Source organism: Mytilus californianus, unplaced genomic scaffold, assembly GCF_021869535.1.
Source record: "Mytilus californianus isolate M0D057914Y unplaced genomic scaffold, xbMytCali1.0.p SCAF_3, whole genome shotgun sequence".
Lineage (NCBI taxonomy): Eukaryota > Metazoa > Mollusca > Bivalvia > Mytilida > Mytilidae > Mytilus > Mytilus californianus.
In genome coordinates this window covers 115169758-115195919 of record NW_026262679.1, presented here as the reverse complement: position 1 = coordinate 115195919, position 26162 = coordinate 115169758, and the positions used below count along the sequence as shown (strand labels likewise).

The following is a 26162-nucleotide window of genomic DNA, read 5'->3' as shown; positions in this document are numbered from 1 at the left end:
TTGGCATTAAAATAAGAAAGATCATATCTTGGGGAATGTGTACTTAGTTTCAAGTTGATTGGACTTCAACTTCATCAAAAATCACCTTGACCAAAAACTTTAACCTGAAGCGGGCACTATCATTTTCTATGATCAGTGGACTGTGAAATTGGGGTCAAAACTCTAATTTGGCATTAAAATTAAAAAGATCATATCATAGGGAACATGTGTAATAAGTTTCAAGTTTATTGGACTTCAACTTCATCAAAAACTACATTGACCAAAAACTTTAACCTGAATGGGAACTATCATTTTCTATGATCAGTGGACTGTGAAATTGGGGTCAAAACTCTAATTTGGCATTAAAATTAGAAAGATCATATCATAAGGAACATGTGTACTAAGTTTCAAGTTGATTGGACTTCAACTTCATCAAAAACTACCTTGACCAAAAACTTTAACCTGAAGCAGGACAGACCGAAAAACATAATGCCCCTAGGTGGGGTATAAAAAATCCAGATATTTAGTTATGAATTTTGGAAGGACCATAGAAGAATATTATAAGCTATACAATTTACTGTTTGATGAAGTATCAAAGACAAAACACCCTTTTTGTTATTTTTCGTTATCCTAAAAGTCAATGAATTATATAAAACATCATACATGAGAAACTTTTAACATATTTAATAACATTATTTTGCAGTTTTTGGAATCCCCTAAGTTGATAAGCCAACACTGGTTATATCATTGAATTTAACAAACTGTTTTAGAGATTTTGGTAAATATAACCTCTCAGCTCCATATATCACATTCCATTTGTTATCAAGTGCTTGTCTTAAAGCCATCCGACTGCAGTGCTGAAGAGTTGGAACTTTACGTTTAAAATTTTCTAACCATTCCAGAAATTCTTTTCTTTCATCATCATCAGGAATTTGTGCAATGTGCTGGTTTCTTAAGCTTTTATCTATCACAGCCATAACTTTTAAACAATTATAAAATGGTGTCTGTTTATTTAAAACGGTGGTAAACATAGTTTTTCTAACATTTTCTGGGTATTTAGCAAAGTTTGGGGTGGCTATAAGTAGAATCATTAATGTTTTTGGTGATACAGTATGATGTTGAAGCCAGTGAGTAAAATCCCTTATGAAAGAGACCCAGAAGTCATTTATAGACGTGGAACTTTTGTCATGTTGTAATAAGAATGTAATGTCTGCGTCATCATTCATAGCAGCTCTGTGTAAAGCCGTGACACCAAAATCATTTGTAACAGATGGATCTGCGTTGTATTCTATGAGTTTTTCAATAACAGGTTTGCTATAATTATCCTTCGACACAGCTATATGAAGAGCAGTTTCACCTCCTTGTTCATATACTCTTGAATTCACATTGAATCCAGACCTCATAATTTCTTCTAATAATGAAACATCTTTTGAAGTTATTGCATTTATCATCTTTTTGGATGGTGATAAATTATTCTTCAACAAACTAAATAAATCCATAGTTGTGGAATGTAGGTCCAAGTAAGTCTGCAAAAGAAACAGAAATAAACTAGACATCATTGAGATGGGAGCCATCTCTGTGGGCCCCGCTGTGAATAACGTGTGCTAAAAAATTTGAATCTTTACCATAGGACATGGGGTAGTCATCTGAAACCAAAGTTTTTGACCTTGACCTTTGACCTAGGAAGTTGTACATACATTATGACACACCCTCTGGTGTTGGTTAATATACATGTCAAGTATAAACTGAAATCATAACAGTTCTCTAGATATAGAGCGGACACAATCTTTACCATACGACATGGGGTTGTCAACTGAAAACCAAAGTTTTTGACCTTGACCTTTGACCTAGGCAGTTGTACATACATTATGACACCCCTCTGGTGTTGGTTAATATACATGTCAAGTATAAACTTTGAAATCATAAAGGTTCTCAAGATATAGAGCAGACACGATCTTTACCATAGGACATGGGGTTGTCAACTGAAACCAAAGTTTTTGACCTTGACCTTTAACCTAGGAAGTTGTACAAACATTATGACACAACCTCTGGTGTTGGTTAATATACATGTCAAGTATAAAGTATGAAATCATAACAGTTCTCTAGATATGGAGCAGACACAATTTGTTACGGACGGACAGACAGGTGGATTGATAGACTGATCACAATAGGACATATAATTAATTTAACTATAACTTCAGATATAATTTTGCTGTTTTTAAAATAAAGTGTTGGGAGAGCTGGAGGATCACTTTGACTCTTCTAGTCTTGAATAAAGTATTTAACAATTTTATTACCATATTGATATCTATAGTATAGAATCTTTAATACATCAACCATATACATGTACATTTTTATTGTTTATTATTTAGTTAAAGATTTAAAATTAGTAAATTTAGATAATATGTCAGAAATAAAAGTGTACCTTTCAGTTAAAGTGATGGACATTGAAGTAGAAAATGGATTGAATCTTAAACAATGTCATTGTTACATAGCTTACACCTTTGCATATTCTGTTTTCTATTTCAAGGTCATTGGCACTAATTCTAAATTTGGTTAACTTAATCATTTATTGTCTTACAATTTTCTAACAATAAAGAATTTTCAAGGCCCATATTATTCTGAAAAGGTCAATAAGTTTTGGATTTATTTCCTGCAACTCATTTCACAAAAAATCTTACGAGAAAAAATACTTGTAAGTCATGAACATTTCAGTATAACTTACGATCAATTTTTGCTTTAAGATTTTATTTTGAAAAGAGCTACTGGCACCATATCAGGTTTATGATTAATAAATTAGTTAAATTAAATTTCACGATAAATTATTCTTAGTCTTTAGACATGTGATTTTGCAAGTATCCTGGGTAATATTTTAAGAATTTTGAATAAATTCTACCCAGCCAATTGCCGTTACATTTTTGATCCAGCCATGCTGGATCTATGTGATCAACTTCAGATTTTAAGAATTCTGAGTTGAAGACATATCATGAATCTTAAATCATGTTTACACTGTTACATGTATTTATGAACTTGTTTATACAATGTATAAGATTGGAATAGTAAAATCTGATTATGTCTATAAATTACTGTTATTGTATAATTGTATCAATTAGAGTAAAATCAAATACTGTGCATAAATAAGTGAAAACAATAAGTTGAATTAAAGACATATAATACAATTATAAAAAAAGTAAATGTTTTATAGATATAAGAAGATGTGGTATTAATGCCAATGAGACAACTCTCCATCCAAGTCACAATTTGTAAAAGTAAACCATTATAGGTCAAAGTACGGCCTTCAACACGGAGCCTTGGCTAACACCGAACAGCAAGCTATAAAGGGCCCCAAAAAATTACTAGTGTAAAACCATTCAAACAGGAAAACCAACGGTCTAATCTATACAAAAAACGAGAAACGAGAAACACTTATGAACCACATCAACAAACGACAACCACATCAACAAACGACAACCACTGAACATCAGGTTTCTGACTTAGGACAGGTGCAAACAAATGCAGCGGGTTTAAACGTTTTAATAAGCACCAACCTTCACCCTACCTGAAACAATAGTATAATATCACAACATAGAAAGATACACTATAAAATATCAACTGAAATGGCTTAATTCAATCAAAAGACATATTAACAAAAATAAGTGAACATACACTGAACGAATAAATTTGATCTATGACACAATGTAAATACAAAATTAATAGAACAAGGGAGTTAGATGTAAAACAATATCAGAAAGACAACCATAACCCTGGACAAAATGCCGCCAAATGAAATAATGTACACAGGTAAATAAAAATAATTTTGTTGTAAGGTAAACAAGGCGTACGGAAATAATTTTTACAAAATAAATAATTTTGTTTTTCCTAGTACGAGAGCAAAAGTGAAAATTTATAGTCATACTATAAACACTTATCAAAGGTGGTATATATTAAAAATAGTGAGACTAGATATAACACTGAATAAGTAAACATTAAATAACAAAAATACATTACAAATTGTATCAACAGGTCAAATTTACACGGAAGTACAATTTGAGAGTACTCGCAGATACTGAAAGCTAGTTAAAAGCTAAAAACAATTAATAATAAAAAATCATGCATCAGAGACTAAAATCAACTAAAACACATCCCAGGGATTCAGTGTTTTAATGTGTTTAGAGTTTAGTGTTTTATATGTCTCTGCTAAAATTTATTAGATGTTGGACATCTCTTTTTCGTAGTTTCAGGGCAAATAACATGTCTAAAATTGGCAGTAGATGATAGATATAATGTGTAAACACATATTTTACTATTCCAATCATATGTAAACTAATTCATGAATACACAAGGGTGGTAATGGGGGTACTTTCATTACTAATAACAGTAGAAATTCTTGCCAAATGACATTAACGGTAATTGTTGGTGCATGACATTAAAATGTACTCTTTCTTTTAGACGATAAAAAAATCGACTGATTTTGACGAATCACGTTAATATTTTTCCAAAAGTAATGGTACCAATAATTATTTGGGCCCTCTGACGAATCATGATAAGGATATTTTGACAAATCACGGTAAAATTTTAACCAATTTGACGCTAACGGTAGCCGAAACTGATCGTTGTGACGCCTGACGGTAAAGGGCATTCCTACCCTATACAAATATGCATACATATAACACTAACAGTGTAAACAATACATAAAGAAGGAATTAAATGTGCTGCCACTAAACTGACACTGTCCTCTGAAATGATAGGTGTGCCTCGATTGGCAGAATGCAATGTTTTGATAAGTCAAATAAATGTTTGTTTTTTACCTTTTAGTTTTTGTGTTCTTTCTTCTTTTTCTTCTTTTCTGTTCACAAGTTTTACTTTCTTTTTGACCGGAAGTTTATGCTAATTAAAAGCTATTTTTATCACCCAATTGTTGTTTTCCTTTCATTTTGCATTTCGGTAGCCTCTCCAAAATGGCTGCTGGTGACACAGCTCTGTGGCTGCACAACAAATTAGGTTCTACAGACGATTTATGGTCCGGAAAGACCATATGTTCACAAATAAACCAAGCAAAATTACAAAATATCCAAGCTTGCTACAATGCACTTCAACCACACGTTAAAGTGAAACTAATGTTGTCATTTCTTCACTTGCCAAGGAGGAATGTAGAGCAGGTTAGATCGCAAACTCAATGCATTAGAAATTTCGAACGACTGATAAAAAGTGATATATGACCCTATCCCCAAATAGGCTAATTCAATCTAGTTTGAAAGTTGATCAGTAAAATTAATTCAATTCAGTTCAATTTAAAGCTTTATTTAGAGGAAGTGCATATATATGACATTACACAAAACAAGCTCATTACTAGACATTAGAGCTTTTAAAACTGACATAGATACTACACGTAAATACACATTAAACACATGAGACAATATAGATAAAGCATTTTCATTTTATAAACGAAACATATGTCCATTATAGATAGATGTCATTTCATGCATTTTAAAGTCACCACCATATAGTCCGAGATTACTCTGACGTCCAACGGCTGTTTTGCCAGACAAGCTGGGGCCGTGGGACGTCAGAGCTCGTCCCATATCAAAAAGTGGATATTTGCCCGTCCAAAATAGATGCGCTGCTTCGTCGCTTCTGGTGCCAACGGACGGCCTTGGAATTATATAAATCGGGTGATAATTTGTTCATTTTTCATTTATCTCTTCATTTATGTAAGTTTCACCTACCTGCCACTCTTTATTTTCTCATATTTAGACAGTTTTCACAGTGACCCACCGATTCTGGCATTTTGACTTTCATTTTGAAAGATTGTCATGTGATCACGAGAAAAAAGTAAGGCACAATGGACTATGGGAAATGATGTATGCATATGACCCTAGGTCAATATGAATATATAATCTAACACCTCGCTCATTTACGATGCAAGCAATGTTAATATCCGAGAGCTTTCGAATGTTATCGTGGTTGGCACTAAATGCTTAATACCGATCTCCTGTAAAGGAGGTGAAAAATCGTGGTTGGCTACTAAATGTTAAATATCGATCTCCTATAAAGGAGGTGAAAAAAGTATAAATATTTGCATATTTGAGTCTCGAGGTCGCAAAATCTCTCGTAACATTTGAAAATAAAAGTAAAAATGTCTGAATCGATGGGTCACTGTGAAAACTGTCTAAATATGAGAAAATAAAGGGTGGCAGGTAGATGAAACTTACATAAATGAAGAGATAAATGAAAAATGAACAAATTGATACCCGATTTATATAATTCCAAGGCCGTCCGTTGGCACCAGAAGCGACGAAGCAGCGCATCTATTTTGGACGGGCAAATATCCACTTTTTGATATGGGACGAGCTCTGACGTCCCACGGCCCCAGCTTGTCTGGCAAAACAGCCGTTGGACGTCAGAGTAATCTCGGACTAACCACCATAATGATGACAATCACATTTCTGCATTTCACATACATTTTAATGTCACAGTGCGTTCAAGTTCAAAGTTCAAAAGCTTTATTTATAGACAAAGTCAGTATATAGAAAACATAAGCTCCAGAGATGCAACTAATCGTCGAACCTGTTGGCCCGAGGGGGCAGAAATTGAGCTTTTGTGCAATGACCGGCAGACAGTTCTCTAGGATTTTAGTAAGATTTAGCATTTTTGGTGCTAACCTATTAGTGGGGAATTGAAATTTGCCTTGTTGAAAATTTATTAATTTAAAGTTAGTATGTTTGCTGTAGATCATATGATTCAAACATCAATACTTTGTAGGTCAACTTTCACGGTAAACAATGGGGATACATGAGATTGGGGAGAGAAACAGCAGTTTTCATTCTTTCTGTAACTGTAACTGTATTGCGAATCTTCTTCTAATAAAGGAGCACCTCAATTGATGAGTAATTATCCACCAAAATAAAAGTTAATGTATCTGAACACTTAAAATGTGACATTTATTATATGAAAAGTAGTCTTCCATTAAAACAAAATTTTGTGTACCAACATTAATGGTAAAAAAGTTATAAAATTTTCAAATGTTGCTTTTTGAAGTTTAAACATATATTTATTCATCATGTTCATGCAATTTACAAATATATCAAAATATACAAGGATAACAAAAAGTAAGATCTGGAAACAATTAGCACACAGATTATATCAATCTGATTGATTTTTTGTTAGTACATGTATCCCTGTGATGAGAGTTGTAACTGAGAACTTTAAAGAGGGAAATTTAAAACTGAATTGACTTTTCAGTCCTCACTTTCCTGAGAAAGTTGTAATCAATTAAAAATCTTAGAGAACTGTCAAAAAAATGGAGAATGGCCCTAGCTTGCAGTTCAGTGGTACACAATAAAAAAAATTAAAAATATATTGTAGTAATTATTAAATAAAAGAACTCAATTGAATTTTAGATATTTCTAAAAACAATCCACTAAAGCAACTGTCACTGTAAAGACATCCTATCTTCGTTCTCTTACTGTATAAAAAGCTGATATAAAAAAATGTAGGTCTGGCAAAAAATTGATGGGTATGACAAAACTTGCTACCCTGTAGGCCCAAATGTCTGGAAAAAAAACTGTTTGCATCTCTGAAGCTCTGTTGAGCTTTTATATATCATCTTATTACAAACATAACATTTAAAACATGCACACATGTATATTTTAATTGCACTATAAGAGTTGATTTTTAAGCTGGCTTTACTCATTCATAAAAATAACCTCGAAATTGGTCTATTTTCAAGGCCTTTTATTTCTTACTATCATGACTATGCAGTATAGGTTTTGCTCATTGTTGAAGGCCTGACAGTGATCTAAAATAGTTAACTTCTATGTCATTTGGTCTCTGGTGGAGATTTGTATCATTGGCAATCATACCACATCTTCTTATATTTATCTATACATAATGTCTTGATTATGCAAGCCAATTGACTGGCCAGGCCATCAGATGACCCAATTGAATGACATCTGTTATTGAAGGTACAAAAAAACCTGTAGGTGAAATATTACCAAACCTTTCTGGTTTTAGCCCTTTGTTCATGTTGTTAGGACAATGTTGAAACCAATATATATATTTTGACAGAAATTATACTTTTTCATTTGATATCATTTGTCACATATATTTTTCTATTGGGAATATGTGTATTAACGTTCTAAGGTCGAATTATGGGTTTGCATTTTGAAAGCACATTTTTCTCTTTTTGGCTCTTTATTTTCCTGTTTGTCCGTGGTTACTAATTGTTATTCTTGAATATATATATTTTTTAATGGCAGACAAAGAAAAACTTTCAAGAATAACAATCTTTGACAAGTGATTTGGAAAAGAATATGACGATTAGTAACTACTTGAAATTTTAAACACATTTGTTGTGAACACTTGGATACATGTATCACTTTTAGTGGTCAGGAAAAGTGAATTGATGGATAGTATTAAAAGCTACTTCTTTGCCCTAGTTGCGTAGTTATATGAGCTCTGAACCATACCATCATATTTATGTGCAAACAATAACCTAAATAAGTTGAGAAAGATTGTAAACTTTAACAATATTGAACCTTTATTCAAATTTAAAACAAAATTCAAATTTTTTATGTTTAAATGATAGAATATTAAAATGTAGAATAGATGTGATTTATATTTTCAACAAGTCTGGGAGAAACAGCTTACTTAAGGGGGAGGGAGTACAAAATGTTGCTGTAGGTTAAAAATTCACTGGTTCAAGATGTGTTATTTTTTTTTACTTTATTTTTGTGTGGCTACGAAAAGTATTTTGTGGCCGTCCAAATCAGAAAATCAAGAACAGGATATCTGAACAGTTGCTGACACAATAATTGATTTTTTTCATGAAGAGTAAATAGATTTTAAACTATACAACAGAACCATCTACATGTAACAGTTTATTTCATGTTATTTCTATACATTGTTTACACATGCAAATGATGTCTGTATCTGTTGTAAATTGGTAGAGGTATTCCAAATGCCAAATGGAGGTAAGAATTCTTTTTGAGTTTTTTTTAAAGATTTCAGTTGTTTATCAGTAAAGGAGTAGGCCCAGTAAGACCCCTTTTTGGCCCCAAAATAAAGCATATTTACAAATATGTTAAAATGTAAACTTTTAGCTATTTATTGGAAAATAGAATATATCTGTTTCTTAAATATGGGCTGTTTTTGACAATAAAATGCACATGCAGCAGGAAATAGCATCATAAATTCGTGCAATATTACTGAAATCTTCACAATTTTAGCATTTGTGCTAATTTTAAGACGGTTTTTGTCTAAAACAGAAGTGGCAGCATTTGTGTTCATTCTTAATATTTAGAAATATGTTGTATTTGATGATAATACATATCATACATAAAGGTTGAGACTGAACACCAATGCGGCCACTTCCATTTTAGAGAAAAAAACATCTGAAAAATGACGTTTTATGGCATTTTTGATAGATTTTGCATATTAAAGCGTGAATTTGAGCTTCTCTAATGACCGAATCAGTTAAAATCTTTTACATAAACTAATTGAATCGACCTAAGTAGACACTAAAGTGATAAAAAAAATGTCTAAAATCTTTCATTAGATGTACTGCGAATATTAGGCCAAAACTAGCCCTTACCGGACCTTCTCCTTTAAAATATCATGCAAAAACATGCACAATTAATTTAAATTTAAAACATTAATTGGTAGCTATAGTCCAGCACTGGATTTTCATATTTTTACTTTTGGAATATATACATGTGATATATAAAATTGCATCAGGGCCCAGAAAATTTAAATCTTTCTACAATTTTTCCTTAAACTGCCTTTTTTCATGTTCATTAAAGATCAATTGAACAAGAAATATCATGTCCCACTACTGATTTGGATATTGAGATATATATTACCACTGTTTTAGCTTATATTTTATGTGACTTTGTTAATAGGAAAAACAATCTGCCCTGCAATAGGGTATATATTTTGATTTTAACAGTTGAAATAAAAACTATTTTCAGTGGGCTAATTATCATGATTATGTCAAAATTATTTACTTTTTTTTGTACAAAGCTACTTACAGTATGACAAACAATTGCTCCAGATTAAATTTTGCATACCTTCAATTTATAACAGATCTCTTTAAAATTCCATGCTCAACTTCATGACTAGCCATGTGTAATATTAAATGCCAAAAATGCTAAAGTTGAAGAAAATATTGAGAAGGATAATTGAAGTCACATCCATTTCAGAAAACTACAGAAGCCCATTTAGGACCTCCAAAAAAATATATTTTTGAATTAGAAATCACACATTTAAATCGTTATCATGAATAGAAGAATTCGTTAAAAACAAATTAAATTTGTGATTACGAATTTCTGGAATTAGTTATATAAGAGAGAGGCGAAAGATACCATAGGGACATTCAAACTCATTTATAAGTTGAAATAAACTGACAATGCCATGGCTAAAAAAGAAAATGACCAACAGACAAAAAAAAGTACACAAAACACAAGATAGAAAACTAAAGACTGAGCAACATGAACCCCACCAAAAACTGGGGTGATCTCAGGTGCTCTGGAAGGGTAAGCAGATCCTGCTCCACATGTGGCACTGGTCCTGTTGCTCATGTTAGTACAAACCCAGTAATAAGTCTAATTCGGTAAGTCACATTCTAGATTGTACATGTTATAGTTACGACGTTTGGAACATTTCCGCTATCATCTGTGAAACGGATATTCCATAACGGTCAACCAACTCGTGATGGTGTCTGTAAAAATATAAGTTTTTATAACATGTATAATTTGTAATTATGAATTAAATTCATTATCACAATTTTTTGTAACTCGTGATAACAGATTTAAATCATAGTAACAAATTTTCTAAATCAACGAATTGTGTAAATCGTTATCACAAATTGGTAGAAACAGTTATCACAATTTTTTTGTAATTCGTGATAATGGATTAAAATCGTTATAACTTATTAAATTCGTTATAAAAAAAAAAAATTGTAGAAATAGTTATCACAAATTTGTAGTAACAGTTATCACAAATTATACAATTTGTTATAATGGTTTTAAACCATTATCATGAATTACAAAAATCTGTGATAACAAATTTAATCAGTAATCACAAATTGAAAAAAAAAAAAGTTGAATTACAAAAAATTGAGATAACAAACTTAATCTGTTTTTACGAAAATACAAAAAAAAAACTAATTCCATAAATTCTTGATAACGATTTTAATTCGTGATTTCGATTTATATTTTTGGGAGGTCCTAAATGGACTTCCGTAGAAAACAGATATATATTCTTGTATAACAATACTCAATCATTTTGTCAGTAGTTAAGGTGTATGTTGTTGTACATTGAACTTTTTTTTGGTTTACAGTATTTGTGAGCGAATCAGCAGTCAAACAAACTTCCAACTGTTAATGTATTTACTATTTTTGCTTGATACATGTATTGTTATTTTATTCTTCAGTTGTTTTTTTTTTAAACAAAACTTTTATTCATGGAACCTTTCATCTGTTAGCATTCATCATCGAAGTTATTTATACTACGTACTCATGGTACTATAGAATTGTCGTGAGTAGTCCTTTGGTTAATGCAGTCAATGGCTAAATAGTAATTCTTGTGTATCTGCATTAAAACTGTCATGACTGTAAAGGGAGACAAAATTTACATGTGATGTACAAAACAAATGAATTTGTCCAAGTAACTTACAAGTGGTAATAAAAGATTATAACAGTTACTCAGTGGGAATTCTGGACATTGACAATAATCCTGTAAAATTTTGTTTGATCATGAATAGTTGATATTTACATGTTACCCGGTAAGTTGATAAAATGTTTATTAAGATCAGAAAGCTTTTAGATATGTTAGAATTACATCTGTGAACATTGTTTGAAAATGTTCAGAAAATGTTTACAAATGTAAGTCTAGTAAAGCTAAATATTTCCTTAGACATTTACTACATGTATATCAAACTAAGAGCTATCAACTTCATACATGATCAAACATTGTTTGTTAGTTAGGAATTCATTGCAACCCTATGAGTTACAGTACAAAAGAATTTTTCAATGCAAATATTTAAAGATGCTGTTACTAAACTTACAATAACTTTTGCATGTTTTCAGTGGAGAGCTGATCTGGAAGAAATACTTCTGATGGCCACACATGACACTGACCAGTGGGTGTCCATGATTGGTGAAATTCTCAAGACATTTCCATCAATGGGAACATTAAATCTAGATCTGGAAGATAATGGCATCTTTTCAGAAATGACTTCAGATTTAAATAAAGCTGGTATGTTTTACCTCTCATATAAACATGACAATTGAATAGATGTCTGTTAATTATTTTTTGTATTGCTGATTATACTTTAATGCCTTTGAATGTATAGGAAAATATTTCATATTTCTACAGTATGCCACAGCTATCAAAAGTGGCAATAAAAATGTTGAGGCAAACACATCAAACATAGAGTAAATAGCGAAACCATAAACACAGGTATTTTTCATTTGACTCGATCTTTCAAGATCAAACATCAACCAATCTTAAAGGTCTTCACTCACACACACACACACATTATATAATTATAACTAGCAGAGTAGCATGACAGTGTTGAACTTCAAATATGATTTACTTTACTTAAACCATAAAGTTTTGAATAAATTTCAGTAAAGAAAGCAGCTGGAGCACGGATGCTACCATTGGAATGTCAGTTTCTGAACAAAACAGCTTTGATTGCAGCTACAGGACAGCAGCCACAACCTATTAAACATTTTGCATTGAAGAGAAAACCTAAATCTGCAATACTGAGAGCTGAACTACTGCAAAAATGTATGCAAAACATAGTTCTTTAAGTTTGCATATTTAAAATTTAGATCCATCATTATGCAACTTGTCAAAAGTTGCTTTCTGTATTCTTCAGCACTTTGGTCTCGTGACAATGTGCTCACCACAGTGCAGGAGGTCATGGGTTGTTGGGGTCAACCAGAGATGTTAAAGTTGGTATTTTCTGTATAGACTGGTAGCATACAGACAATAGAACAAAGAGATAAAGTACATGGTCTTTTAATTTTTATACGACCGCAAAAAGAAGGCTGGGATTTAGTTTGAGGGTGATGAATCATAAGGGGGTTCAAAAAATTTGGGGGAGGGATTTTTTTTTCCTTTTTTTCCTTTTTTTTTTCTTTAAAATTTTCCATTTTAAATTGGTAATTTCTGATTTATATATAAAAGCAAATAATAATGATATGGTTTGAATAGGTAAATTAAAATTTTTTAAGTTCTTAGACCACATTCATTCTGTGTCAGAAACCTATGCTGTGTCAAATATTTAATCACAATCCAAATTCAGTGCTGTATCAAACTTGAATGTTGTGTCCATACTTGCCCCAACTGTTCAGGGTTCGACCTCTGTGGTCGTATCAAGCTGCGCCCAGCGGAGCATTTTATTGTATATGCTATGTTTTGGATCTAGGTCCCAATAAGATATACCCACACCTCTCTTTATTCATACCTATATATTAGGGGTTGATGTTTGTCAATTGGTTTTGTATTGATCCATCCTCAAACTTTCTCAAATAAACAATTGTTCACAACTTATTAACAATTTGAAACAGTTTAAACAGTAATATCATGTAATATGAATAAAAAAAGATTATGAGGTATGCATAATCAGACATCAACCCAAAGACACACAAAAAAAGTCACAGCTATGTACCCAATTCCTCGCACTCTTGAACATGCTGATTGAGCATTTGTTATCAATTATTCATCAATTTTTTTATTTAAATATTTTGATATTAAAAAAATGTATGTTGTGTCACAGACAGTTTTATATAAAAATGAACATTATTTGTTATAGCCACTGAAGTTGCCAGCAGTAAAAAAAATAATCCAAGCAGTAGTTTACCACTAAAAGTCAGAAGTTTTGCTAAGAAAATGGACGATGCAAGTATGTATGAAACAATCTTGGTATAATATTAAACATTTTGACTGTAAGAGCTTTTCCTACTTTTGGTTTTGCGCATACTTCTTGAAGGTTATTCATGTTTTGTGAGCAAAGGCATCCTATACCTTTTAGTCGGTACCGTTGCTGGTGAATTATCAGTCCATGAGCGTACAATCTGGCCAGTGCTTTGGTATTTGCATGATTCAAAGCATTTTTATGCCCCCGCCGTAGCAGAAGGGACATAAAGTTTTACCCTTGTCTGTCTGTACGTCCCTCCATACGTCCCTAAATTGGTTTCCGTTCTCTTACTTCAGTTTGCCTCAACCAAATGTTATGAAACTTATACACAATACTTATTACCACAAAACACATATCAAGTTTGAATTTGGGGGGCGTCACTTTTACCTTTACAGATGGAAAAATTGCTGAATTTTTGGTTTCCGTTCTCTTACTTGAGTTTGCCTGAACCAAATGTTATGAATCTTATACACAATGCTTATTACCACAAAACACAAATCAAGTTTGAGTTTTGGTTGCATCACTTATACTGTTCTAGAGTTATGCCCTTTACAAATGGAAAAATTGCTAAATTTTTCATTTCCGTTCTCTAACTTAGGTTTGCCTCAACCAAATGTTTTGAAACTTATACACAATGCTTATTACTACGAAACTCAGATCAAGTACAAATTTGGGTAGCGTCACTTTTACAGTTCTTGAGTTATGTCCCTTTATGACGTTATATGCAATACCATGGACACATTCCCCATTATTTTCTTATGATTTGAGACCCAAATAATGCCAATGCTAAACATGAGGTAAAAGTCCCAATCAGCCTTTTCCCGTAATTTTTTTTAAAAATCAAATATCGCTAAAAGGAGTCCATAACCTTTCAATATTTTTAGCTTATTTTGTTCCTTTACTAACGCTCTTCTGACTTAGATTATCAATATTATATTCTAGATTTTTTTAATTTCAACTAACTACATCCTTAAGTATTGTTTGGAAAGATTTTTGCTTTGTTTAGAAAATACCTCATTATTACACAACGTATATGGTATTCACTGTCAGACTGCATTTGATTTGATTTATTTTAATTCAAAATATAATTTGAACATAATTAGCACCACTTAAAGGACTGCCAAATAGGACTCCACCATCCAGTGGATTTCGATCACCAGGGACTTCAGGCCCAAGCAGAGTCAATCCTACACCTACAACACCAATGGCCAGGCCTACATCAGTACGCAAGGATGTTGGTATAAAGGTAAGATTGATGTGAATCTCAGATGATATTGTTGTCTTTCAGTGCCATCACAGGAAGTCTCTCTTCGTGATTTAAACAATCAGACAAGTTTATATATATAACTAAAACCAAGATCTGGTTGTTAAAGAAAGAAATCCTGTCAGAAGAATGAAGGATATAAAATGTTAGCAGATTTGGGTTTATAACTTTAATTCATCACAGAGGCATACATGAAAGAAAAAAAAATGAGTGATTGTAAAACTTAATATTTTATAAATGACTAACTTTTAATAATAATAATGGATTCAAATGTGCTGAGCAAAATGATTTTAAAAGTTCAGAAAAAATACAGGATTATGAATATTTGACTGAAATATTTTATACAGAAGTGGCAATATTCCATAAAAGTGAAGTATTCTGTATTGATGTCCAGTATTTAATGGGGTCGGTCAAAGAAGATTTGAGTGCTCAACATTGTCTGTCGTCATCGAAAAGAGTTGATCATGTCTGTCGTCACAGTATAGTGTTCACTCTGCTTGACTGACAGAGTTCAGAAGATTATAAATGCTAAATGTAAGATTTATTGAAAATGTCTATAGACTTCATTTTTACAGATTTGTGATTTGGTAGCATTGCTGCATATCAAAATTACCAAAACTACAAATAGATATGCTTCTTTAGTGATTATGAAATATGCCTGTTGAAGCTGTATAAGTTACAAAGCATTTACATCAACATATTAACAGAGGTCTTATAATCTGAATCATTTTCTGAAAATAAAAGTTATTACAATTCAGATTTTTGATTTTGTTTTGACAAAGAACTGCATAGTAAATTTCTATAGTCAGCAATCTGCAGTGTCCAACCAGCGTTGATTCAGTAGGTACAAAACTAACTCTTGTTTTCATATTAATTCTATATATGAATTATGTTGAATGTGAGGTATACATCAAATAGACAGCAATCCACAATCACAAAAAACCAAATGACATACAAAGGTCAATACACAGTCTTCATCAATAGACAAGTGTCTAAACACAATACATACAAAGTATGCTGTCTATATTAATCACTGTAAACAATACTCATTACTATACACTTAGTAAATCCGCAAAACTTGTATTATAGGATAAGTATTCGGAAACATCTATTTCCTTTTTGAACTTATTTTTTCTTAAATGTCAGATAGCTTCTCTCTGTTTACTGATACTTGGGATTTTCAATGTTGAATTAACTTAATATTTCCGTCACAAGTTTCTCCAGTTCTACTGAACAGAATTACTTCATATTTGGGTAGCAGCTTGATAGTGACAAATTGTAATGAGTGAATGCTTTTACAATCTGACAGACACCAACATCCTGTAACTTCATACTTTGAACTTTTCAATATATTGAACATTTTTTGTCAGACACACTTCAATTTTTATATGAATGACTATATCCGGTCTGCAGATTGAGAGATGACTTATTATATGTGTAAGTGCTTTTCTGATCTGTTATACACCTACTTCCTGTTGAATTACAGGCAGGTGTATGCTTAGCCAGGACAACAAGTGCAACTTCTTAGGTACCAACTGAGAGATGAAAACGTAACCAAGTACTTTTAGAGTTTTAGTAATTTACATCATTTCATGATTATAAAAATAAGGAGATGTGGTTTGATTGTCTTCAGACTAAGAAAATTAAAAGGGTCTGAGAAGGAGGCTTATTCAAATCAATTAAAAAAGAAGAGATTTGAATAATCCCTAATAGTCTGTTTTAACCTACATTTCTGTGTTATTTTGGGTTTTTTTTAAGCATTAAAAGTGATAGAATAGTCTTTAATAGACATTATATTCTGTCTGATGGAGAAAATCTGAAAAACTAGAAACTATGATATGCATGCCAATTAAAAGGTAATATTAACCAGAACAATGTAGGACTACTGCACAAATGTAAGTGATTTGTTGGTAAAATTGATATTTTTATTGTACAGTTATTAGACATGGAAGAATTACCGCTTGGTGCAAAAGAGGCAAAGAGAAGGAGAAAAATTGCAGGTAAACAGTAGTGCAATCATCTTTTTCATTGATTTTGATATTATTGGGAAAAAAGAACAAGTTGAGCTATCATTATTATGTGTTCATGAGCATAGTTGCCAACCTCTTAGCAAGAAAAAACTTGTCATTACATTTGAATTGAGTGCCTCAAAGCTAATAGTCTTTTCATGCAGGTAATAATTTATTTGAACCTGGCTTGAAGGGTAAAATGAGTTTGAATGATTGTAAAACATGAGAAGTTTCAAATAATTTCAAGTTTGTAATGTATAATATTATCACTTTTAACAAAAGATCAAGGTAAAACATATTAAATATAGGCGAGTTACTATGATGCAAAACGAACAATTTATTCAAACCAAATTCATTTTCTTATATTCACTTTAAATTCTGATTCCAATACATATTGGTAGGTACAAAAACACATTTACCTCTTTAAATGAAACTGCTGGTCCAGAAAACAACCTATTCCAAACACTGTACCTTTTCTTGAAATATGAAATGTTAAAATTTTAAAACATAGATTATTGCTGATAGTCATCAAATGCTTTTACCTTTTTACAGTTAGATGATTATAATAGTTTATCTGACAAAATCAGAATATGTGACGAGTTCATGGTTAAAAAGCAGAATGCTGACTGATCGGAGAAAAATTAGAAGAAACCCAAAAAACAATAAACATGGTGGACGATGTGCAATAAATTTTTACCTAAATTTTTTTTTTTCTCGCAAAATGTGATAAATGCAGTAAACCCAAGATGTAGTCATGTAAAAAAATACATGTGATGATTTTGATTTTTAACATTGGTTGATAAGTCTCTTAATGTTCAACATAAGAAACATTCTGTATATTCTGTGAACTGATAATAATTTTTTTTCCAAAATTAGCCAAAGTAATTTAACATTTTATTGGTATCTTACAGAAATGGAGGCTGCAGAGCAAGCTAAGAAAGAAAAGGAAGCTGCAGCTGCTGCTGCCGAGCAAGCCGCAGCAACAACAGTGTCCTATACACCAGACTATGCTGCTGGACTGGTAAATCCTGCCCCATCAGTAAGTATACCCACTGCTTTGGAGCAAGCCTCAACAACCACAGTGTCCTATGCACTAGACTATGCTGCTGGACTGGTAAATCCTGCCCCATCAGTAAATAGATATAAGAAGATGTCGTATGAGTGCCAATGAGACAACTCTCCATCCAAGTCACAATTTATAAAGGTAAACCATTATAGGTCAAAGTACGGTCTTCAACACGGAGTCTTGGCTCATACTGCACAGTAAGCTATAAAGGGCCCCAAAAATTACTAGTGTAAAACCATTCAAACGGGATAACCAACGGTAAAATCTATATAAAAAATGAGAAACGAGAAACACTTATGAACCACATCAACAAACAGCAGCTACTGAACCTCAGATTCCTAACTTAGGACAGGTGCAAACAATTGCAGCGGGTTTAAATGTTTTAACGGTACCAAACCTTCACCCTTATCTGAAACAATAGTAAGTATACCCAATGCTTTGGAGCAAGCCTCAACAACCACAATGTCCTATACACCAGACTATGCTGCTGGACTGGTAAATCCTGCCCCATCAGTAAGTATACCCACTGCTGTCGAGCAAGACTCAACAACAACAACAGTGTCCTATACACAAGACTATGCTTCTGGACTGGTAAATCCTGCCCCATCAGTAAGTATACCCACTGCTTTGGAGCAAGCCTCAGCAACAACAGTGTCCTATACACCAGACTATGCTTCTAGACTGGTAAATCCTGCCCCATCAGTAAGTATACCCACTGCTGTCGAGCAAGTCGCAACAACAACAATAGTGTCTTATACACCAGACTATGCTGCTGGACTGGTAAATCTAGTCCCATCAGTAACTATACCCACTGCTGCTGCTGCCCAGCAAGCATCAACAACAACAACACCAGACTATGCTGCTAGACTGGTACCTTCTGCCCCATCAGTAAGTATATCCACTGCTGCCGAGCAAGCCTCAATAACAACAACGGTGTCCCATACACCAGACTATGCTGCTAGACTGGTACTTCCTGCCCCATCAGTTAGTAGATCCACTGCTGCCTAGAAAGCCTTAACATCAACAGTGTCCTATACACCACACTATGACTCTGGACTGGTACTTTCTGTCTTATCAGTAAGTATGCCCACTGCTACAGGAAGGGTTACTACATCAAGGTTGTTTGGCTTGCTCCCATTATGATAAAACAAATATTTAAACTTCCAAAAGGAAACTTCTATATATTTTAGAATTGATTTTATAAGAAATTTATTTTAAAAATAATGTTGTCTATCATTTCAGAAACTTCCAGCAATACAAGCTATTGTTACTGGGACTACCCCATCACTGGGCCCTTCAGTGTCATATGTTCCACAGATTAGAGCTAATACACAGCTTACAGGTAAGTTCATTATTGATTACAAATTACTGTTGATACTCCAGTAAAAGTAAATGCACTTTTAAGTCAAATGACGTTTTCATGTCAGAAATCCAAGATTTAAGCTTTGATCCTCAAGTCGGATGATTTTTGCAATTTCTTCTGATGTAGTAATTGATGGTGCATTTCTGCAGATTTTAAAATAGGTTATCTCTTTCTAATAGATTTAAGGAAACTTCATTTTTTCTGTACATTCCCTGGTCGTGTAATTTGTACTTCCACAATGTGGAGCTGGTTTTTATGCCCCACCTACGTTAGTTAGATATGTTTTTCGATCTGTGTGTCTGTTTGTTCGTTAGTCCGTCCGTTCATCTGTCCGTCCGTCTGTCTGTCCCACTTCAGGTTAAAGTTTTTGGTCAAGGTAGTTTTTGATGAAGTTGAAGTCCAATCAACTTGAAACTTAGTACACATGTTCCCTATGATATGATCTTTCTAATTTTTATGCCAAATTAGAGTTTTGACCCCAATTTTACGTTCCACTGAACATAGAAAATGATAGTGCGAGTGGGGCATCCGTGTACTATGGACACATTCTTCTTGTTTCATGGATCAATGATTGTATCGGTATGGCTAAATACCAAATGACAACAATTTAGAAAAGAGGCAACAACCATGAATGGTAAAGAAAAGTATCTTTCCTTCTTTACAATTTCATAACTGTGTTTTATATTTTAGATTAAAAACCTCACGCTGCTAATTAGGGAGGGAAATAAAAGGTATCACAAAGACAACAATTGATTACTGAATGACGGGTTTGCCTTTCAAAAACTTGTCACTTGTCATAACCGATTAGGAAGTTTCACACCTTCTTGTGATAATTAACAACTTTATTTTGTTACTGGTATAAACTTTGGAACATATATCTTATAAAATCTAGTTTTTATAAGATATCATAAAAACTTATAAGATATCTTATATACTTTATAAGATATCTTCTAAAGTTTATAAGATATCTTATAAGATATCTCATATAATTTATAAGATTTCTTATATAATTTTCTTTATAAGATATCTTATAAATTATATGAGATATCTTATAAATTATATGAGATATCTTATAAACTATATAAGATATCTTATAAACTATATAAGATATGTGATAAACTATACCAGATATCTTATTAACTTTAGAAGATATCTTTTAAAGTATATAAGATATCTTATAAAGTATATGAGATTTCTTATAAATTTTATAAGATATCTTATAAAATCTTGTTTTTATAAGATATATTATATATTATTTGAGATATCTAATATAAGATATATAAGATATCTCATATACTTTATAAGATATCTTATATAGTTTATATGTCAATATAAAGAAAATTGTATGAGATATCTTATAAACTATATAAGATATCTTATAAACTATATGAGATATAAAGTTTATTAGATATCTTAAAGTTAGAATAAATAGTTAAACGGCTTGCCATACAGGAACCTTTCAAAACAGTTAATATCCCAAATGACATAAGTAATATTATGCCTACATGAATTTTAAGCTTTAAAGCAGAGATGTTGCAAAGACTCTCTTATTATTAATATTTATTTATATAAAGCCTAAAATCAGCACTTTATGTAATTTGGTTTTTGCCACTGTAAATAGACAATTTATGCAATATTGTTTTGGTGCTTGAAATCAACATATGACAAGTGAAGCAATACACAAAGTAAACATTGAAAAAAATGGCAGATATGGGCTAATAAATAACACAAAGATGATATTTTGTTGAACCTGCAATATTTTTGTTGAGAAAGCAAGATATAGCCATCGTATCATCTGCATTGTCAACATTTAAGTTGTGGTTCAAGTTTTTCAGACATCAATAAATTTGTCAAACCTTTATCATGTTTATGGAATTTTGTGAAATTTCAACAGAAATTTTTTTATGATCAAAATATAGTATCCAGAGCAAAATTTTTAAAGTATCTTCATTTTTCCATTTGTTACTGTTAAATTGACTAAGTTTTTTTGCAGTTAACATTTAGATACAATGTTTTGATACAGTTGTAATAGATAAAAAGAAACTTTAAATAGCAAAAATAATAGCAAGACAAGATTTACAAGAAAGTTTGCATGGTAAAATTTGTCAGACCACTCCTTATTGGAGTTATTACCCTTTAATGACGCTTTTATCAATTTTTTGCGTTTTTGCCTAATATCTGAAAAACAATAGTAGACAGATAGAAACTTAAATTAGCAAAAATTATCAGCAAAATAGATCTACTAAAAAATCTGGTTGAAATCATCTGATGACCCTTTATTGCAGTAATTGGCCTTTAATGACCAGTTTTACCAATTTTTATACGACCACAAAAAAATTTTGAGGTCATATATTGGTATGTTGTTGGCGTCGTCGTCGTCCGAAGACACATTGGTTTTCGCACTCTAACTTTAGTTTAAGTGAATGGATCTCTATGAAATTTTACCATTAGGTTCAATACCACAAAAGGAAGGTTGGGATTGATTTTGGGGGTTATGATACCAACAGTTAAGGAAAAAAGAGCCAAATATAAGCATTTTTGTAACTTCCAGACATTACTTGTGTGTTAGTGTATGGATCTCTCTGACATTGTACCACAAGGTTCCATATCACAAAGGGAATGCTGGGATTGATTTTGGGGGTAATTGCCTCCAAATTTTAGGAATTAGGGGCCAAAAAAGGGGCAAAAAACAAGCATTTTTCTAGTTTCATGACAATAACTTGTGTGTAAGTGTATGGATCTTTCTGAAATTGTACTACAAGGTTCCATATCACAAAGGGAAAGCTGGAATTGAGTTTGGGGGTAATTGCCCAAAACGTTTAGGAAAGGGGCCCAAAAGGGGACAAAAATAAGCATTTTTCTAGTTTCCAGACAATAACTTGTGTTCAAGTGTATGGATCTCTCTGAAATTGTACTGAAAGGTACCATACCACAAAGGGAAGGCTAGGGTTGATTTTGGGGGTAATTGCCTCAAATTTTAGGAATAAGGGGCCAAAAAGGTGCAAAAAAACAAGCATTTTTCTAGTTTCAGGACAATAACTTGTGTGTTAGTGTATGGATCTTTATGAAATTGTACTACAAGGTTCCATATCACAAAGGGAAAGCTGGGTTTGAGTTTGGGGGTAATTGCCTTAAATGTCTAGGAATTTGAGGCCAAAAAGGGGCCAAAAAACAAGCATTTTTCTAGTTTCAAGGCAATAACTTGTGTTCAAGTGTATGGATCTCTCTGAAATTGTACTGCAAGGTACCATACCACAAAGGGAAGGCTGGGATTGATTTTGGGGCTGATGAATCATAAGGGGGTTCAAAAAATTGGGGGGGGGGGTCCTTTTTTTTCTTTAAAATTTTCCATTTTAAATTGGTTATTTTTGATTTATATATAAAAGCAAATAATAATGATATAGTTTGAATAGGTAAATTAAAATTTTTTAAGTTCTTAGACCACATTCATTCTGTGTCAGAAACCTATGCTGTGTCAAATATTTAATCACAATCCAAATTCAGTTATGTATCAAACTTGAATGTTTTGTCCATACTTGCCCCAACTGTTCAGGGTTCGACCTCTGCGGTCGTATCAAGCTGCGCCCAGGGGAGCATTTTATTTTTGCCTATTTGCCTAATATCTGAAAAACAATAATAGATAGATAGAAACTTCAATAAACAAAATCTACAAATGCATCAACACAGATGAAATTGTCTGAAGACCCCTTATTGGAGTTATTAACCTTTAATGACAATATTAACCAATTTTTTGCGATTTTTGCCTAATATCTGAAAAACTATAATAGATAGATATAATATATAGATCAAATAAGCAAAAATTATCAGCAAGAATAGATCTACAAATGAATCTACTGGCAAAAATCGTCAGTTCACCTCTTCTTGGAGTTATTGCCCTTTAATGAATACTTTTTACCAATTTTTATTGTTCTGCCTCTTATCTTGAAAACTGTTAGCCACTTTAAATAGCAAAATGATCGGCAAGACAAGATCTACAAATAAGTCAAATTTTGCCGAAATCGTTGGTATACTCTTTATAGGAGTGATTGCCCTTAAATGAAAAAAAATTTGTTTGCCCTTTTTTTGTGTTTTTGGCAAAAAGTTAAGATAGAGAGAAACTGTAAACAGAAAAAATTATCAGCAATAAAAGATCAACAAAAAATACAATGTTAGCGAGTGTCCATTGTTGAAGATGCACACATGCATTTTAGAGCCTCTAGTTTGTTCATCCTACAAAAATGGAAATAACAAAATTGCATGCAAAAATTTCTACATTTACAGTAATTCATGTTATGCACTGAATCTGACAAATGTTTTATGTGTTTACACAGCACCACTTGCAATGACATCAGCAACCAGAACACAGCAGGCTAGGGATAATTTACAGCAACAGTTAGAACAACAGTTAGGCCAATCACAGATCAGAACACAGTCATCACTGCCTGTCCAATCACAGAATCCATTACAACCCACTCCTGTTTCATTGCCTGGGCAACCACCTACACAACCAATACAGCAACTAAACAATCAACAACCTCAGCTGCAGACGACACAGCAGCAAAATGCTCCAAAGAAAGGATTATCTTTGACAGTAAGATCAATTCATGTTAATATCTCTGTAGTGGACCATGAAATTATTTATTGATTTGTATCCCCTTCCATGCATATATCTGTCCTTTATAAAATAAATTTCTATGCAATAATTTTAGTATCTCACATCCAAACCTTTTGAAATGTAAATATGTTATACATTATTGTGAACTTTTTTACAATTTCCATTGTGCAGTTCATTGCCCCCTCCCCCTTTTCCCATAGTTATACTTAACCAATGGATAGTAAGAGAGTTGTTTAGTCACAATGTGTAAAAAGTAAACAATTATAGGTTTAAGTACGGCCTTTAAAGCATTGTTTACATAACTTCCAGACAAATCCCAACTGAGGAACAAATATACAGTCATTTACTGAAGAATATAGTTAATTTCTAGATGAAAATTTATACTGTCAGCATTAAATATGTCATTTCTGTACCTGAAAAATTGAGCTGATATTCAGAATAATTTATTTGTATATTTATGAGATGTTTCAGATCATGCACCATAGTACAATTAGTGCTGTTGACCTACTTTCAGTGAAATTGATTCTTTGGACAGATTTTGATTTTTGTCAAGTAATTAAACTCTTTATATTTATCAATTTAGATCTTGTTAATCATTAAGACTATCGAGACCACAAAACCTGTAAACCTTTGGAACACTACCAATCTGATTTCAGAAAAAAAGTCACAATTATTAAGACTGTTTCAAAATGTTGTTTTATTTCAGAGAGAACAAATGTTAGAAGCACAAGAAATGTTTAGAACATCAAATATTGTGACCAGACCTGAAAAGGCATTAATTTTAGGGTTTATGGCTGGTTCCAGAGGTATGTTATGAACCAGTTATAAAGCTAAGATCTTGTATGTTCTTACCAACCTTGAGTGGATGGAAGTTATTTGTTGTACCTAATAAGGATTTGTCTTCTTGTCAGTAACTTGATTATTCCATTTGTTTTAAGAGAGACCAAACTAGCCAATCTTAAAAACATCCTCATAGTTTGATAAACTTGTTTCATATAAAATTCTAGAAATTAAGAGAGAGGCAAAAGAACCCAAAGGAACAATCAAACTCATAAGTTGAAAATAAACTGACATAGCCATGGCTAATAAAGAAAAAAGACAAACAACACTACACAAAACACAATATAGAAAACTAAGACTGAGCAACATATAAAAAAATGAGAAAGGCTCTTTAAAAATAATTTTTTTTTGTTAATTAGCAGCTTCTGAAATCAAACTATGTGAAACTTTTGAATTGATTTTTTTGTGATATTTCACATAGATTTACTGTGTATAGTAAGAGAAAAAACATAGAGATGTAGGTAGCCATTATACATCTGATCCAAGATTTGGCTAGCATGAATGAGAGCAGATGTTTAGTATATGTCAATGAGTCAGAAACATAAGAAGAAAAATAACCAAATGACATCTTGAGGGCAACATGTAGTCATCAACAATATACTGGTGTTGATACAATAGTTCAACCTTTGAATTGTGCCTATTAAACCACATTTTATACGTTCAGAAATTTGAAGATGCATTTCTTTTTGTGCATTCATTGTTATAGGTTTTGGATAGTGTAACTTAAAGAAAAATCAGTGTGTTTTTATTTTTGTTTTGCTAGAAAACTCTAGCCCTAATTCAGCACAAATTTAGTAATACATTTTTATTTCTTTCCTTAATGTCCTAAGCCATCAGCAAGAACAATGTGGTATTTTTTTTTTTGTAGATAACCCATGTCCTCAACAAGGTCATATTTTAAGTATACGACTTAGTGAAACAAAGGAGATGGTACTACAGGCAGATAATACAAGTAAACCTATGTTGGCTGATGTGTTTTTCCAAATGAACTATCAAACTGGGGAATGGAAAAGGATTAAGAAATATCGGGAATGTGAACAATTATAGATTGTTGCAATTGTTATTGTTATTTATTAATAAAATGTCATGTGTTGTTTTA

The 26162-nt window shown here is 32.2% G+C and overlaps 2 protein-coding genes across 2 annotated transcripts; one reads left to right on the top strand and one right to left on the bottom strand.

Moving 5' to 3' along the window:
• Nucleotides 1-651: 651 nt before the first annotated feature.
• On the bottom strand, nt 652-4883 carry LOC127735894 (uncharacterized). The gene is made up of 2 exons (XM_052246314.1): nt 4788-4883; nt 652-1505 (listed from the first exon to the last, which is right to left on the bottom strand). Exon 2 carries the CDS (start codon nt 1476-1478, stop codon nt 696-698), a length of 783 nt encoding a protein of 260 aa, XP_052102274.1. The 5' UTR covers nt 1479-1505; nt 4788-4883; the 3' UTR covers nt 652-695.
• A 19-nt stretch (nt 4884-4902) lies between these two features.
• On the top strand, nt 4903-26162 carry LOC127735893 (negative elongation factor A-like). The gene is made up of 11 exons (XM_052246313.1): nt 4903-5138; nt 12066-12234; nt 12610-12771; nt 13802-13891; nt 15010-15152; nt 17107-17170; nt 18091-18218; nt 19488-19587; nt 23940-24199; nt 24930-25029; nt 25932-26162. The coding sequence occupies exons 1-11, from the start codon at nt 4938-4940 to the stop codon at nt 26108-26110; spliced, it is 1596 nt and encodes a 531-aa protein (XP_052102273.1). The 5' UTR covers nt 4903-4937; the 3' UTR covers nt 26111-26162.

What these genes read in the sequence shown, in the direction of transcription:
- LOC127735894 (XM_052246314.1), bottom strand. Translation starts at nt 1,478, where the DNA reads ATGGATTTATTTAGTTTGTTGAAGAATAATTTATCACCATCCAAAAAG.
- LOC127735893 (XM_052246313.1), top strand. Translation starts at nt 4,938, where the DNA reads ATGGCTGCTGGTGACACAGCTCTGTGGCTGCACAACAAATTAGGTTCT. An exon ending in TAAGAAAATGGACGATGCAA is followed by an intron (nt 13,892 to 15,009) that starts GTATGTATGAAA and finishes GAACATAATTAG; the next exon opens with CACCACTTAAAGGACTGCCA. An exon ending in AGAAAGGATTATCTTTGACA is followed by an intron (nt 24,200 to 24,929) that starts GTAAGATCAATT and finishes GTTTTATTTCAG; the next exon opens with AGAGAACAAATGTTAGAAGC.